At 41.8% G+C, this 15,915-nt stretch overlaps 1 protein-coding gene across 5 annotated transcripts in view; it reads right to left on the bottom strand.

Moving 5' to 3' along the window:
- Nucleotides 1–15,915, bottom strand: part of RGS12 (regulator of G protein signaling 12) — a 91,629-nt gene that overhangs the window by 56,385 nt on the left and 19,329 nt on the right. For 3 of the 5 annotated variants that reach the window (XM_033160949.1, XM_033160947.1, XM_033160948.1), the window contains exon 3: nucleotides 9,374–9,490. In XM_033160949.1, coding sequence (XP_033016840.1) covers nucleotides 9,374–9,490 — 117 coding nt within the window. Of the gene's footprint in view, nucleotides 1–1,052; nucleotides 1,483–7,900; nucleotides 8,303–9,373; nucleotides 9,491–15,915 lie in introns of those variants that run through there. The other 2 variants (XM_033160951.1, XM_033160952.1) reach the window with 2 other exon arrangements.

Here is a 15,915-nt window from a genome sequence, read left to right as displayed (position 1 = left end):
CTCTCTCCATCTGGCAACAGCCCCTCACCCTCTGAAAGCCCTCCTGGCACATCAAGGGGCTCTTGATCATGACATGAAGCACCCTCTCTTGTGTCTTCCTGGTTTCTGGTCAATGTTTCTATTTTGCAAATTATATTTTTGCAAACACAGAGATTATGCATTTAAATTTAAAAATTCAAATGACACACAACCTCTCTGGACATAAGTATGAAAAGAAATATTATTTTTAAAATACTACCTAAACATAAAAATATAAATATTACTATTATGAAATGAATGCCTTAAAATATGTATTTTACTTTCTGCATATTTTCATTCCCTGTTCCTGCCCCAGTTATCACTCATTCATTTTACTTCAATTTTTTTTTAAAGAAAAGGACAGATATATACCAGACATTTCTTACAGAGGAAATTGAAGCAGGTTATTTTTTAAACACCAAAAAGTAGCAAAGTAACTGTAAGAAATCATAATTTCTGTTGTGCAGGAAACTGATTCATCACGATTTGATAACATTCCTTTACTTCAGAATGATATTTTAAATTATTTTCTTTCCACTTCTAAAATTATCTACTTGCATAAAAACAATAAAACAAGAAGAAGTCAAAGATGATAGTCTTTTTCTTGTCATGTTAGAGAAATTGTTACAAGACACTGGTGTCAAAAGAAATGCAACTCAAATAATAAAAAAATAAAAGATTTTTCCTCCAAAATAGAAATGCATTTGTGTGGTTTATTGCAAACATACACGAAGACATAAGCAATCAGTACCATTTATAGATGATTGTCAAATTTGCTTTTCATCTTGAAACATCTCTGATAAAGTTAATACTTACACACTAAAATTTGACGAGTAAAACAAAAAACTTGTAAAACTGCTGCTATGTTGTTTCTTTCACGTAACTCCCATAATCAACATTTGTTTTTAAAAATTATTTTTTTTACAAAATACAATTTCAGCTATAAGTCTGAAAAGTCTTAATATGGAATAATAATAATCTGTAATTCTGGTTTCTAATCTCCAATGCAAGTGACAAGCAATCATATTGCTTACCTGTTCATCGTAAGAAAAAGCAGTTATTTTTGCCAGAAGCACCTTTCCTAAATTCATCTTTACTTTAGATGGTGCAGCATTTCTTAAATAAAATAGGTTCTCAAGAGCTTAAGTGCACCATCCAATACTACGCACTGCCTGTGCAAAATGCCTACAAAGTTTAAAGGCTTTTCACATGTTCTATTTTACTCCCTTTATGTTACCAATAGCAACCAGCCACCGCAGAACGCTCCAGTTCATCATGGATCAGATTGTATCTCGGCTATCTCACAGAAAAAGGATAGTTTGGAGAATTGGGGCTGTGGTTTTTAACAAATCCTGACTGTAGCAAATAACATAACATACTTTATTCAGTCTGAAATGGTGTGTTTGCAGAAGAACACTATAGTTAGGTCTGTGCATCTGCCATGGCTGCAAGAGTGCAAAAATGGGCAAGATGTGGCAGTTGGTATAGAATTCTGCTTCCAGAGCATCTCAGATTTAATTTTTTTAAAGGAGGTTTCCAGTCCTCATAGCTGCAAAGATAGCAAGGTTTGCTGAATCTCAGATACCTGCTGGGTTGCTGAATAATTGGTTTGGGGAGCAACTTCGAAGTCTTTTTCCCTTCCACTACTGGAAAAGGGTAATATATCAGAATTATCAAAAATCAGTGTGTATGTGTATGTTGCATTAAATGCTCCTTAAAAACAGGTGGTGTAAAATTATTTGTTGTTGTTCAGTCGTTCAGTCGTGTCCGACTCTTCGTGACCCCATGGACCAGAGCACGCCAGGCACGCCTATCCTTCACTGCCTCTCGCAGTTTGGCCAAACTCATGTTAGTAGCTTCGAGAACACTGTCCAACCATCTCATCCTCTGTCGTCCCCTTCTCCTTGTGCCCTCCATCTTTCCCAACATCAGGGTCTTTTCCAGGGAGTCTTCTCTTCTCATGAGGTGGCCAAAGTACTGGAGCCTCAACTTCAGGATCTGTCCTTCTAGTGAGCACTCGGGGCTGATTTCTTTGAGAATGGATAGGTTTGATCTTCTTGCAGTCCATGGGACTCTCAAGAGTCTCCTCCAGCACCATAATTCAAAAGCATCAATTCTTCGGCGATCAGCCTTCTTTATGGTCCAGCTCTCACTTCCGTACATTACTACTGGGAAAACCATAGCTTTAACTATACGGACCTTTGTCGGCAAGGTGATGTCTTTGCAGGAATTATACAGGAATGCAATACACTAGTCTCTTATCCAGGACCCTTTACCAAAACAGATAGCAAAAGCTGAAGTCTGCTCTTCTATGTAAAACAACAAACTGGGGACAGAACTAGATTTAATGTTTGAGATAAAGTATAATAAATATGACACAGCAGAGTATGTATTTGTCATGAAGGTTTGCACAACCCCTGCCTGCCTACCAATATTGCCTGTCCATCAAAGACTCCATTGCTCAAAGGTGGGATAGGCATATCTCAAGAATCCCCACTCCCCTTATATAATACTGTTTTTTCTTTAGTTATCTTTAGAGGCAGCAGTGTGCGGAAGTAACAGGATGTCCTGGGAGGTGTGCTGTCTTCCAGGTGCAAAATTCACAATGTGACAGAGATGTTGCCAAATCTTATAAAGTCCACTGACACCAACCCCTTCTTTTTTATTCATGTGGGTACAAACAATACTGCCAAACACAGCCTTTGACATATAGCAAGGGACTGTGAGACTCAAATGGGACGTGGGTGGCGCTGTGGGTTAAACCACAGAGCCTAGGGCTTACTGATCAGAAGGTCGGTGGTCCGAATCCCCGTGACGGGGTGAGCTCCTGTTGCTCGGTCCCTGCTCCTGCCAACCTAGCAGTTCGAAAGCACGTCAAAGTGCAAGTAGATAAATAGGTACCACTCTGGCGGGAAGGTAAACAGCGTTTCCATGTGCTGCTCTGGTTCGCCAGAAGTGGCTTAGTCATGCTGGCCACATGACCCGGAAGCTGTACGCCGGCTCCCTCCCCCAATAAAGCGAGATGAGCTCCACAACCCCAGAGTCGTTCATGACTGGACCTAATGGTGCGGGGCCCATTTACCTTTTTATGAGACTCAAGGCTGAAGGGCCTTGAGACACAGGTGTTTTCTAAATCTCTCCTTTCTATTGAAGGATGTGACCTGGGAAGAGAGAGGAAAATATTGGAAGTAAACCACTGACTGTGCAGTTGGTGTTGTCAGGAAGGATTTGTCTTCTTGGACCATCACCTCCGCTTCCTTGAGGAAGGACGTCTGGCCAGAGATGGGTTGCACCTCACAGTGGTTGGCAAGAATGTGTTTGGAGAACGGGGAAATCACAAAGGAAGAGTATACATGAGCAGTGGTGGAGCTTCATTCTCCGGCACCGGGGGCGGGGAGAAGGCGGGGCTGCATCCCGGGGGCGGGGGGCGCCACCCAAAGGGGCGGGGCACGCATACTGGGGCAGTGCGTGCCGCCCGCAGGGGCATGGTGCGTGTTCTGGGGGCTGTGCGTGCCATCCACAGGGGTGTGCCACGCGTTCTGGGGTGGAGCGCGCCATCTGCGGGGGCAGGGCACCCAGCACGGGTGGGGGCAGCCGCAATTGAACCCCGCCGGGATCGCACCAATGGGAGCAGTGCGCTCCCATCGCCCCCCCTTCCTCCACCCCTGTACACGAGTAGCCAACAGCTGCAGGGAGGTCAGGCGGGACAAAGCTCAGAATGAACTCAGGCTTGCAAGAGAGGTTAAAATTTACAAAGCTTTCTTCAGTCATGTTCAAAGAAAGAGGAGGAACAAGCAAGTAGTAAATCCTCTATGTGCAGAGGATATAGGTGAGAGTGACTTTAACTTTTTTTCCTTCAGAGGAACATCTTGAAGATCCATACACAAGCCAGGCACATAAGTTGAACCACGCAAAGCTTACTCAAGGTGTCAAGAGTAGCTTTGGGGTCCCACAACGTGACAATTGTGAGCACTACCTTCCCACAGACAACCTGAGCACTCTGAATTTTAATTTCCTTTTTTTTTTAAAATGAGTTTTTAGGATCACTCCTTGAGGGTATTGTGGCAGTGGGCAGGGACAGACCTGATGTTGGATTACCTAAACAGGAACAAAGACTGCCTTGCTTCATTAATGCAACGGGATTTACGTCTAAGTAAGCATGCTCCTGGTACCCTCTAAAGTGAGGTTTTTTTTCTGAAAGGGAGACTCAACAACTCCAGGAAAGAGGTGGATAGATACTGGATTGGGGCAACGACTGGCAGATGTAACAACAACAACAACAAAACCCATTACCGGTATGTTACAAGCAAATATAATTTTCAATGTTTTTCAAAAACAGTTCTATCAATGGGTTTGTCTCAAAAGGCCCCCTTTCCCAGGGAAGCAAATAAGTTTGTTTTTATGCACTGCATATTATTTGTTCCAGCAGTAATAAGTAACTAAACAAATAAATGAAATAATGTAATAAATGGCTGCAAGATTAAAATATTTTGCCTCGATCAATATTGTGGACCAATATCAAAGATACCCCAAGGGTCATCTAGTCCAACCGCCTGCAATGCAGGAATCTCAGCTAAAGCATCCATGACAGATGGACATCCAGCCTCTGATTAAAAGCCTCCAATGAAGGAGAGCGCACCACCTCCCGAGGGAAACCATTCTCCTTTTGAACAGCTCAGAAAGTTATTCCCAATGTTTAGCCTCAATCAGCCTGAGCTGTGCTGAGCTGCAACTTTCTCCCCCTCCTTTCCCTTCTCTGCTTGCAAAGTTCCCCTGCATAGCTGGTGTTCAGCACATGATTCACTGACACAACCCCATCCCCTTCAGACCGATTGACACCGATAAGGCGCATTACTTGGTGTCCAGGGTGGTTCTCATGCTGAACATCTGAGTCAGATGTTCAGCATGCAAGTCACCCTGGCTGATCTCAGCGGCTGCTGTGCTGGGAAGGAAGAGGCTTACTCATGTAGCAAGCTGCACTATACCCAGGACCATCTTTACCTGGGGTGCAAGGGGTGCGGGGCACGCGGGCACCAGATTTTGGGGGCACCAGGTGCCCGCCGCTGAAGCCACCTAAGCTGTCATGAAATAATAAATAATTTTGATCAAGCTAGAAAAACAAAATGCATATCTACCTAGGTATTATCGAAATGTATACCTACTGTTTCACTAAAGGACTTTCGACTTTGTGCGCTCATTTACCAAAGATGCGCTGCGCCAGCGGTGACGCTTGTCATCCAAAACAGCAGCGCTTCTCAGACTCGATGATGGCGCTTGTCATTCACAAGACGCGAAATTAACACTTATGTCAAAATATTACGTTACATATTGTATTGAGCTGCTATACGGCAGTGGGGTCAGCGGCACCTTTGACACGACTGATGTTTCTCCTAAGTAGGTGCCTAAACAATACTTATAAGTTTAAGAATAAGTGTATTGTAAATAAACGAGCAAATAAAAAAGTTTGTTTCTTTTTCCTCCCTTCTTTCGTAAGCGTCCCCCTTCATCGCACACACAGCCCAACAAGACAATGACAAAAATCTACCAACAGCATACAAATCAATATGGCTAACCTGACCCAAAACATCCACCCACCCCACTCACACAGGAAACCAAAGATCACCACAGCCAACCACAAATGAACAATCAAACCCTATACTGATCGCGACCTCACACTACCAAAGAAAAACAAGCAAACAATCAGCGACGCTGATACCAACTCCTACACATATTAAGGAAAATAGAAACATCATCTCCCCACCCCACCCTCCCACCCACCTCCTTCCCCCCCCTCCCTAATGTCTCAACGACTAAAATTGATCTGTAAAAATGTTTTATGGAAAAATACGAGAGACATTATATACACTTTGTAAACCAAGAAAATCTTCAATTAAAAAAACAAAAAAAACAAGGCGTAAGCGTGGTGTCTGCCATAGGCATAATAAAAGTTAATGGGTGGGGGCTAAACTAACTTTGGGGGTGCTGGGCGGATCTTTGCACCCCGGCGGCGCATATGCTAAAGACAGTGCTGACTATACCAGTCCAAGAGCGGCAGACTCGTAATCTGGTGAACTGGGTTCGTGTCTCCGCTCCTCCACATGCAGCTGCTGGGTGACCTTGGGCTAGTCACACTTCTTTGAAGTCTCTCAGCCCCACTCACCTCACAGAGTGTTTGTTGTGGGGGAGGAAGGGAAAGGAGAATGTTAGCCGCTTTGAGACTCCTTCGGGTAGTGAAAAGCGGGATATCAAATCCAAACTCTTCTTCTACTCTTACTAGCAGTGGCTGGCTCTCTAAGGATCTCAGGAAGAGAGAGGTCTTTTTCGTTACTGGCCAGACAATCCTTTTCACTAGAGATGCAAAGGATCAAAGCAGGGACCTCCTGTAGTCAAAGGATGTGCTCTGTTACTGAGCAAACAAATGCTGAGAAGGGGAGATGGATGTTGGTGCAAATGGCACAGGCGTGTGCGCTTCTCACCAGCTTTTTACTGGGAAGGGTAAAGAGGGAGAGGGGCAGCTGCCACATTGTCTCTCCACAAATTCAGCCCATGAAGAGGATAGCAGGTGCTAGGGGATAGAGTGGGAGTTCAAAACTTGTGGGTTTCTCAGAAGCAATACTAGGCTGTCTGCTGTTCAGGACACTAAATTATAGGAACCCACGTTCTCTTCCAGCAAGGCAGTTCTTAAGTATGAGTAGCCAGATCTGCTCAAGGAATTTCTTAACTAGGACATTAGGGATGGAACCTCCATTTACGAAGGCAGTATATCTTGTGTTAGCAGCAGCTCCCAGCAGGGAACAACAGAAGTTAGTGAAAATATGAAACACACCAAATATGTTAGTGTTGTATATATGGGAATGGGAAGAATGCTGTATAAATATTCAATTTTAACTAATAGATTGACTAACCCTTTAATGATTAAGCTATTAAAATTTCAATAAATTTCCAGTCTTAATAATAATCCTTTGAAAACTATGATATGGTATAGCAAAAATATATTCTCCCTAGAGAATCTACCGGTACTTCAAAGAAAAAATTATGTATTAAAGCATTCAAATGTCACTCTTAAGAAAACTGAACATGTTTTTCAGGATATAGTTGAAACTTACTATACCAATAAAAAATGTGCTATCCAATGCATGTTAGCACTGAAGCAAGTCCAATTCTACTCATAGGTTTGTAGCCACAAAGGATTTTTTAGAAGACAATTTTTTTGCGTATTAAAAATTTGCTTGTTTTATTTTCTTTACCAGTAAGAATAAGAATAACCAAGAAATAGCCACACAATACATAAGGTCTCTTTTAACAACCTGTTGAAGATAGATATGCCTACGAGTGAGTTGTGTGTGTCTGTGTGTGCGTGTGTTTTATTGGAATGTATGCCATTAGCAATATAGCCGGGGCATATTGTTCCCCTTCCTTTTTTAATGACACAGAGCTTTTAGAATATTTCTCTGCGTTTCATTTAAGAAATATTAAACATTTTTTAAAAAACTGAAAGTCTCAACCTTTCTCTGAGTCATGAAAACCCCTAATGGGTAGGTCTACCAAATAAACATACAAAGGACCATCAAACCATTCAATCAACCTATTTTTATACAAGGGGAGCTGCCATTGTTTAATGCATCTAATTATTCTTAGAAAAATGACAGTGCACCGTGTTGCATAAGTACCTACTGGAAAACCACTTTACTGCTGACTTACACAATAAAAGAATTAAATATAAAAATTATCAGTTAACATTAATAGAGGGAAAAAATCAACTGGAGAGAATGTAGACTTTTACAGGAACTATATGGAAGATCTTGCAACTGAAGGCTGTCCTTTAAGTCACTTTCTTGAGTTCCATATACAGTACACTATTAGATAAATGAAACATACTTACGTGACTAATGTTGCAAAGTTCCTCCATGTACAAGTTGTCCCTAAGGGACTTCTCTCTCATTTTAAGGAAAGTTTCCTACGAACACACATGTTTACTTCTCCTGTCCAGTAAAACAAATGAAACTAAGGTGCCTCTTCTTCCTTCCTTCACAGTGGAGACCCACCCAGATTAAGCACCAGTTTGTGTATCTACCCATCAAAAGAAGAAGAAAAAACAGCTTGCACTCGAGGCTTTAAATTGTTGCTGTGACTGTCTTTGCATAACAATGAACCCTCCACAGAGATTGCATACTAGTGGTTCGTAGGTTCAGTGTGAACTGTACAGAAAAACTTTAAACTAGCTCTAAAATCAAACAGCAACTTTATACAGCTTGTTTCCATTTTCTTTGCTTCTCGGCATGTAGCTGCATGTTCCTTCAAGATTGCAATCACATGCAAGCTATTTGCTCCATCCTACTTGTCTGTTCCTTGCTCCTTTGACTAAGCAAAGGAAGGTTACAGAATTCTTTTTCCTTGTGCAACAGGATTCTCATACATTTCAGTACCACACCCATTTAGTTTAACTCACAAGCCTATGAAGTACTGAGCATACGTCTATTATGTCATAGCATTAGTCAAACTCCAACCACAAAAAAGTCATTTGCGTAGCTAAAAATGACTACTTCTGAATATACTATATAAATATATATATATAGGATACTGCCACCCCAGTAATGAATTGTTCATTCTTTTGGAAGCTTGCTACATTTTTAAAATCATGCTTTTCGAGCTACATTCTGGTCAATGTTCACTTTCTGAAGACTAGTAGAGACTCTCCCCGCTTACACATACACACACACATCATGAAGGTATCAAACCGAGAACCTAGGCAAATTTTATAACACAAATTCCAGAGGTAGTGATGTTCAGCAACACCACCTATATTATGACAATATTTAGCATGTATGCATTAAATGGGCTCATTTGCATGCCACTTGAAACCATAATGAAGCTTACTGATGCAGAGGAAGAAAATTGCAGCCTCTTCACTTCTCCCCCATTCTTGCTTCTGAGAGCTCAGCCTTAGGATTACGTCTGAACCTGGGTTCCATGGTTTGCCTTCCCCAAACAAACCATGACCAGTAAGGCAAGAACAGTCTGGTTATAGCTCATGGTTTGTTTGGAGAGATATAACTCCTGAGTCTAGGTCCAAATGCAACACTAAGCCAAAGCAGGGCTCAACTCTTGGTAGCATCAGCAGTGGGAGCAGGGGAGGGGCAATGTGACCCCCCCCAAAGACATGGCACATTCATTTTTAAATCACTGTCAAGCTCATCAGTGGTTTAAAGTGATTTATCAACCAGAACAGAGAAAAGCAACACGTTAATATTTACTCTTGTTTGAGAACATTATCTACTTTCCTTAGAGTACTGTTTAAGCAGCTTATTAATGCCTTTTCACAGGAAACAATGAAAGCTTAGTGTAATAAAATTACCTCAAGATCATCAAGTGAGCGAGTAATGCTAAATCTCTTTGTCCGTCCAAATGATCTTCGAGCAGAAGAGCGCTGGGGAAGCTGTCCCAAACCAGAAGTAGGTCCAAACTTTGTACACTAAATAAGCCAAGAAATATATATTTAATTACCAGTATATTGCTTTATTCATTCCTGATACAGCAAGACTTATTTAACTTTATTATCCCTGTTGATGGCACTTAGCATTTAGTTTCAAAAAGCAGGCTTAACAATAGCCATTTGTGGGACCTTGTGCAGATTACCAAACTAAACAATGATATACTATTATTTATTTTACTGCCTAGATCAGGGGTAGGCAACCTAAGGCCCATGGGCCACCCGCTTGGCGAGTCCCCGTGCGCTGCGCTAAACCAGCACAGCACAGCGTGGGGACTCGCTTCCGCGGCGGTGGAAATCACATGCACAGACGCCGAAAATCCCGTCTATGCAGATGCTGGAAATCATGTGCGCGATCCAGCCCGCGGAGGGATCTCCGCTGGAGTGAACCGGCCCAGGCGAGGTAAACCTTGCCAACCCTGGCCTAGATCTGCTACACAGATGCTCGTGCTAACATGCTTGCTTTTTAAATTCTAATCAATGAAATAGTTTTTGAACAAATTTTACTTCAGCTAGCAAGTGACACAGAATAAAAAAGGGACCTGTGAATAGTCAGATATACATAGAAAAGTGCAAACTGAAGATAAATGGCAGGCAGCAGTAATACTGCAGATTAAAATAAAGATGCTCCACCATCCACCTGCCTTCATCCCTAGCGCAGTAAAAAAGCTTTGTAGTGCAGCTCTGTTTACATAGGTGACATAGTTGTACTGCAGAGTATTAGGTGGAAGCAACCTTGACCTCATGTCATAGTCCAAGAGATACTTTCCCTGATCAGAGAACATCAGATATAAATCAATAAACCACAATAACTGGGATATACTGAAGAAGGGAAGTTCCTTAAGACAGTGTTTTTCAACCTTTTTTGGGCAAAGGCACACTTGTTTCATGAAAAAAATCACGAGGCACACCACTATTAGAAAATGTTAAAAAAATTAACTCTGTGCCTATATTGACTATATATAAAGTAATTCTCTTGAATTTTTCAATTTTTCCCACGGCACACCAGGCAACATCTCGCGGCACACTAATGTGCCGTGGAACAGTGGTTGAAAAACACTGCCTTAAGACACCAGGTATGTTAGACACCAGTCACCATCTTCAACTGTCTTCTGAATCACCCTTTTGCATCTTTGTTTTCTTACTCTGCTCTGGACAGGCCCGGATTAAAGCAACCGGAGGCCCTGGGCTAGGAGACATTGGGAGGCCTGAATTTAATAGCATCTGATTCTGAGAAACAAAACCCCGTTCTCTTCTTTATCTACTCAATGGAAGCAGAACATTGCTGGAATTTGAGCATTAATGAAAATATTGTTTCTAAATTTATAAACTTTAGTAAGTTTACAAAAACATGGAATTAATGAAGACATTCACACAGAACATTCATAGGGGAATCATAGCTGTAACATTATACTATATGCAACAGTTTCTTTTGAGCTTCTTTAAATGCCAACTTATCAGTTATATCATTAAAATCAGTCACTCGCAGTTTATCATTTTCCGTGCAGAGAATGCTTAGATCACACAACCAATCTCGAGAAATTGTTGACCATATTGTTGTTCATTCGTGTCCGACTCTTCGTGACCCCATGGACCAGAGCACACCAGGCACCCCTATCCTCCACTGCCTCCCGCAGTTTGGCCAAACTCATGCTAGTCGCTTCGAGAACACTGTCCAACCATCTCATTCTCTATCGTCCCCTTCTCCTTGTGCCCTCCATCTTTCCCAACATCAGGGTCTTTTCCAGGGAGTCTTCTCTTCTCATGAGGTGGCCAAAGTACTGGAGCCTCAACTTCAGGATCTGTCCTTCCAGTGAACATAGATCATGCTATATCCTTCGTGGTCTAGAAAATAATCTTTCACCAGTACAGTTTGTAACTGTTAAACATGCAAACCATCTGAAAATTGTTTCCACATTTGAAAAACCTGTCCAAATTTTCTCCTGGAATATTATTTGATACATATATTGGTGGCTAAAACTTTCTTTCTCAGGGTATGTTTGCATAGGTGGAAGTGCAAGAGTTCATTGACTAGACTAAGGTCAACATTCTTTGGATACTCTTCCAGCAATGCCATTGTGAATCTGTTTCTTGGTTGCCTGCAGGTTCACACAAAATTAAAAATTACCAGCTAATGTGAGCATTTTACTATGCTTTCTAGTTAAGCATGTTAGCATAGAGTTCATATGATTTTTCGATTTTCCATGGGATGCCAATAATCAAATCCAGCAGAAGCTAAAGCTGTATTTGAGGTAGTTTGGTTACAGAAAAATCTGCACATGAAACAGTAGAATTTTGCTTTTGTGGGAGAATCTACTAGCTATTCTCAAGGGTGGTTTTTTTCCATTTACCTCTTACTATAAATAGGTATCTGAAGAGGTGTGCATGCACATGAAAGCTCATACCAAGAAAAAACTTAGTTGGTCTCTAAGGTGCTACTGGAAAGAATTTTTTATTTTGTTATAAATAGGGACTCAACTTTTGTTGCAATCCTATACACACATACCAGGGTGTAAGCCCCCATTGAGTAGCATGGTTCTTACTTCTTTTCTGAATACTCATAAATACATTCTTCATGTGTGTCTGGGAGATAATGGGAAGTGAACTAATGCGTCTGCTATTTGCAAATTTACTTTCATAAATGAGCAAAGTACACCAGCCAGGACACCATATTATAGCTGATAAAAGGTCACTGTTTAAAGCAGTAGAAGAAGAAGAGTTTGGATTTGATATCCCGCTTTATCACTACCTGAAGGAGTATCAAACTAACACTCTCCTTTCCCTTTCTCCCCCACAACAAACACTCTGTGATGTGAGTGGGGCTGAGAGACTTCAAAGGAGTGTGACTAGCCCAAGGTCACCCAGCAGCTGCATGTGGAGGAGCAGAGACACGAACCTGGTTCACCAGATTACGAGTCTAGTGCTCTTAACCACTACACCACACTGGCTCTTGTGTCCTTGTGTCATCTTCTCCTCATTCCTGCTTAAGAAGGCAAAACCCATAACATGACATCACCACAGTGTAGCTTCCATGCTACCTCACTGGCCACCATTTATAGGAATGGCAAATTCACAACATAATGATGACATCACCTCATACGTTTTGGTTTGCTAATTGTTATGAGGGAAAGAAGAGGTGTAGGGCTGCTGCTTTTAGCAACACTCACATGTCAAATGCAACACACAGCCCTGGGCTTAGAGATGTGGTTCCCAGGCCTTTTTGTCTTTTTAACAAGTCCACTTCAAAGGCTTTAGCCCACACAAGCCCCTCCTTTTGCCCAACCGCCCAACGTGTATGGCTGCCATACTTGGATTCATCATAGCCTACCTCAAGGGGCTGCTGTGAGAATCAAATAGGGAGGGGAGAACCGCATATGCCACCTTGGGGGAAGGACAGAATATAAAATGAAATGAGTAAGAGTGAGGGAAAGGCTAGAAATGGAAAGCAAAGTAGTATATTAGATAACCAAGATATTCCTTACCCTGTTCTCCTCAACTCCTAGGGATACAGCAGGTGCTGCAAAGTGCCCTGCAGAATCCTCACCAGGTAAGTGGGCAGGAGTTATCAACAAGAGGTTTGGGAAGTCATGTTTGGGCAGCGTCCAGACATGGTTGGAGTTGTTCAGCGACCACCCGCTCCATCACCTTGCCCAAAAATGGAAAATCTGTGACTGGGAGATAACTGGCCACGATGGCTGTTCCAAATATAGTTTTTAAAACAACTGCTTCTTTAAGGGGTTCTGGGAAGACTCCCTCACAGAGGGAAGCATTCACTACCCGATGGAGCCCTTTGCCAAGCCAGGATGGGCAAGGATTAAGCAAAACAGGTGGTCCAAGCAGCCTGACCACATCTTTGGTGGTAACAAGTTGAAATTGATCCCATACAAATTGACCAGACAGAGCGTGGGCACTCTCCCGGCCCAGTTCTGCTACCATGGTGGAGTCAACCTCTGTATGAATTTGAGTGATTTTATCTGCAAAAAACTCTGCAAAATCATTGCAGGAGATCTCGACCTCATGGGACCCCAATGGAGAAAGTGGTTCTGTTAAATTGTGAACCACCTGAATGAGTCTCCTGCGACTTTTTCCAGCTGATGCAATAGAGATGACGGCGATGCACAGGCTTTATGGGTTCTCTCTTCTGGAAGTGACATGCACCTAGACCATCCTTAGATGTGTCTGTACTTCAAGTTGCTCTGCCAGGTCATGATATCAGCTGTGTTGTCGCTTGGAGCTGCGATAAGGCTTCGCTTGAGCCTTCATATTTTGGTCCCCATTGGCAGATGACATTGTCTTTCAGCAGTTGTGCTGTCAGGCTAAACTTATTTAGTTTATGCTAGTTACCGATTAGTACTGAGAATCTTCTGTTAGCAGATGCCTTCTGTCTTGCTTTCACTTGGTTTAACTCCATATATTTGACATTGTGATTCGGGCATTGCACTTGTTTCTTGTTCAGCTTTCCTCCTTTCTGATTAGCTCTGCCCAACACTTACTTTAGAATGGCAGCATGTTCTTTGGCAGCTGATGCGATTATCGTGTCATCTGCTATAGTGTGTGCACTTAATAACACTCGTTTTTCTACTAGAACACTCGCAGACTTTATTCCAAAGGGGGAGTTTGTTGGAGTGGCATCTCCTTGGGTAAATAAACATGTGGACTTCTGAAGACTATTTGTCCATTGTCACCTGCACTTAGTATCTTTCTCATCCAGGATCATGAATAGTTTATTTCTAGCTGATTTGGCGTTTTGTGGGGTAGGGGTAAAATGAGGGAAAGATGAGGGAATCCTTAATTGCAAGCAACAAAAATGGTGCCACTTAGCTTTGTTTTGCCGTGACTATACAGTTATCTTTTTACTCTCCGATTACCATGTCATTGACTTAGGTAGGGTTTGGGTTTCAACACTTGGATAATGACTCTATCAGCCTCCAGCCTTTAAAAAGTAGCCGTAAGATTTGCTAGCATTGCATGTAATATTTTCCTGGATCCTTGGGGTCACAGATGGAACCAAGCAGATACACTGAGTGTTGGGAAATTACCAAAGCCCCTCAAAAATACCTAGATATAGTTTGAAAACATTATCTTTGCTGGAGGGTTTTGTAATGCAACATCATAAACTCACCTGATGAGGTTCAGAATGAAGTACGCTGCCTAGCAATAGTGGATCCTCTTTCTCTGTGATGTAGAACGGGAGAACTTCTTAATTACACCCAGCTGTGCTGTAAGCTATTCCTGTACCCTTTCATTTAACTGTGGCATTTCCAAAAGCAGCCAGTATGTTCTCTAAATAAACACTTTGCCCTCCAGGATCGCTGCAGTTTCCTGGTCTTGTATTTGCTACTGAAGACTCTCTATACAACATCAACAGTCTTGTATCCTGCATCTTGTTCCCTTGACTTCTTTGGTTGTATTTTTTGCTGCCATTATTCCAACACATAAGTCATGCAGCCTGTTCTTCAGTTCAGGAGTTACATCCGTTTGCTTTAGGTTGAAAACTGGCACTGTAAAGCCACTGCCTCACACTTTCTCCAGTGGCTGCCTGTAACCGTAGTTCAACTGGTGCCTTAAACTACTTAAATTTGTTACTGCAGTTAACAGGGACTACAGACTTCTTGTTTGGGCTGCTTTTGATTCAGGGAGGGAAACAGGCCTATAGGTCTAAAGAGAACCTACAAGTAAGACAACAGAAGGAGAGGAGATGTCAGTTAGGAATGCAGAGTTGCTGTTGGGCAAAAAGAAGAGTGTGCATGCTATGGGATGTAGACAGAAAAGAGAGGGTGAGTTAGCAGAGAGAAGGATGAGTAAAGAGCTCTGATGGGTCAACAGGAAGAGATTTCACTACAGGATGCAGACAGAAAAGGGGAATTACTGGTAAGACACAATGGAATAAAAACCACACACATATATATATATTCATATATATATATAATTGTGGAGGTGGTTGAAGCCAGCATGTCATTACCGAAGGGTAATTCCAAAGGGCTTGCTGCTTAGACTTTTTCTTGAAATGTCTGCTGTTTATTAATTTAATGGTTAATTCCCCCTCTTAAATACTGTACTGATTAGTGCACCATTTTTATTGTTAGAATATTTCATACAATGCTTCTTTCTTTCTTTCTTTTTTAAAAAAAGTATTGCATTTTTTGTTATTAAGTGCAACAGGCCTCCTGTTGGAAGGAAAAGCAAGATGCAACCATTCACTGAAATAAGTTGGCATATATGCATTTAAGCTCACATGGCATATATGCATTTAAGGGTGTTTTTTTAATGAACAGCTGATGTTTGCTGAAATAAGCCATAGTCACTTGTAATGCAAGGACAATGTTAACAAATCTGCATAATACTATCAGTTTCTTCTTTTGCATAATTATAGTGTCTTCAATCTTCAAGAGCTCCGCTCACTTTGC

Source organism: Lacerta agilis, chromosome 9 (genome assembly GCF_009819535.1).
Source record: "Lacerta agilis isolate rLacAgi1 chromosome 9, rLacAgi1.pri, whole genome shotgun sequence".
NCBI classification, from domain to species: domain Eukaryota; kingdom Metazoa; phylum Chordata; class Lepidosauria; order Squamata; family Lacertidae; genus Lacerta; species Lacerta agilis.
The sequence above is the reverse complement of the archived record's forward strand: the minus strand, read 5'-3'. Positions and strand labels throughout refer to the sequence as shown.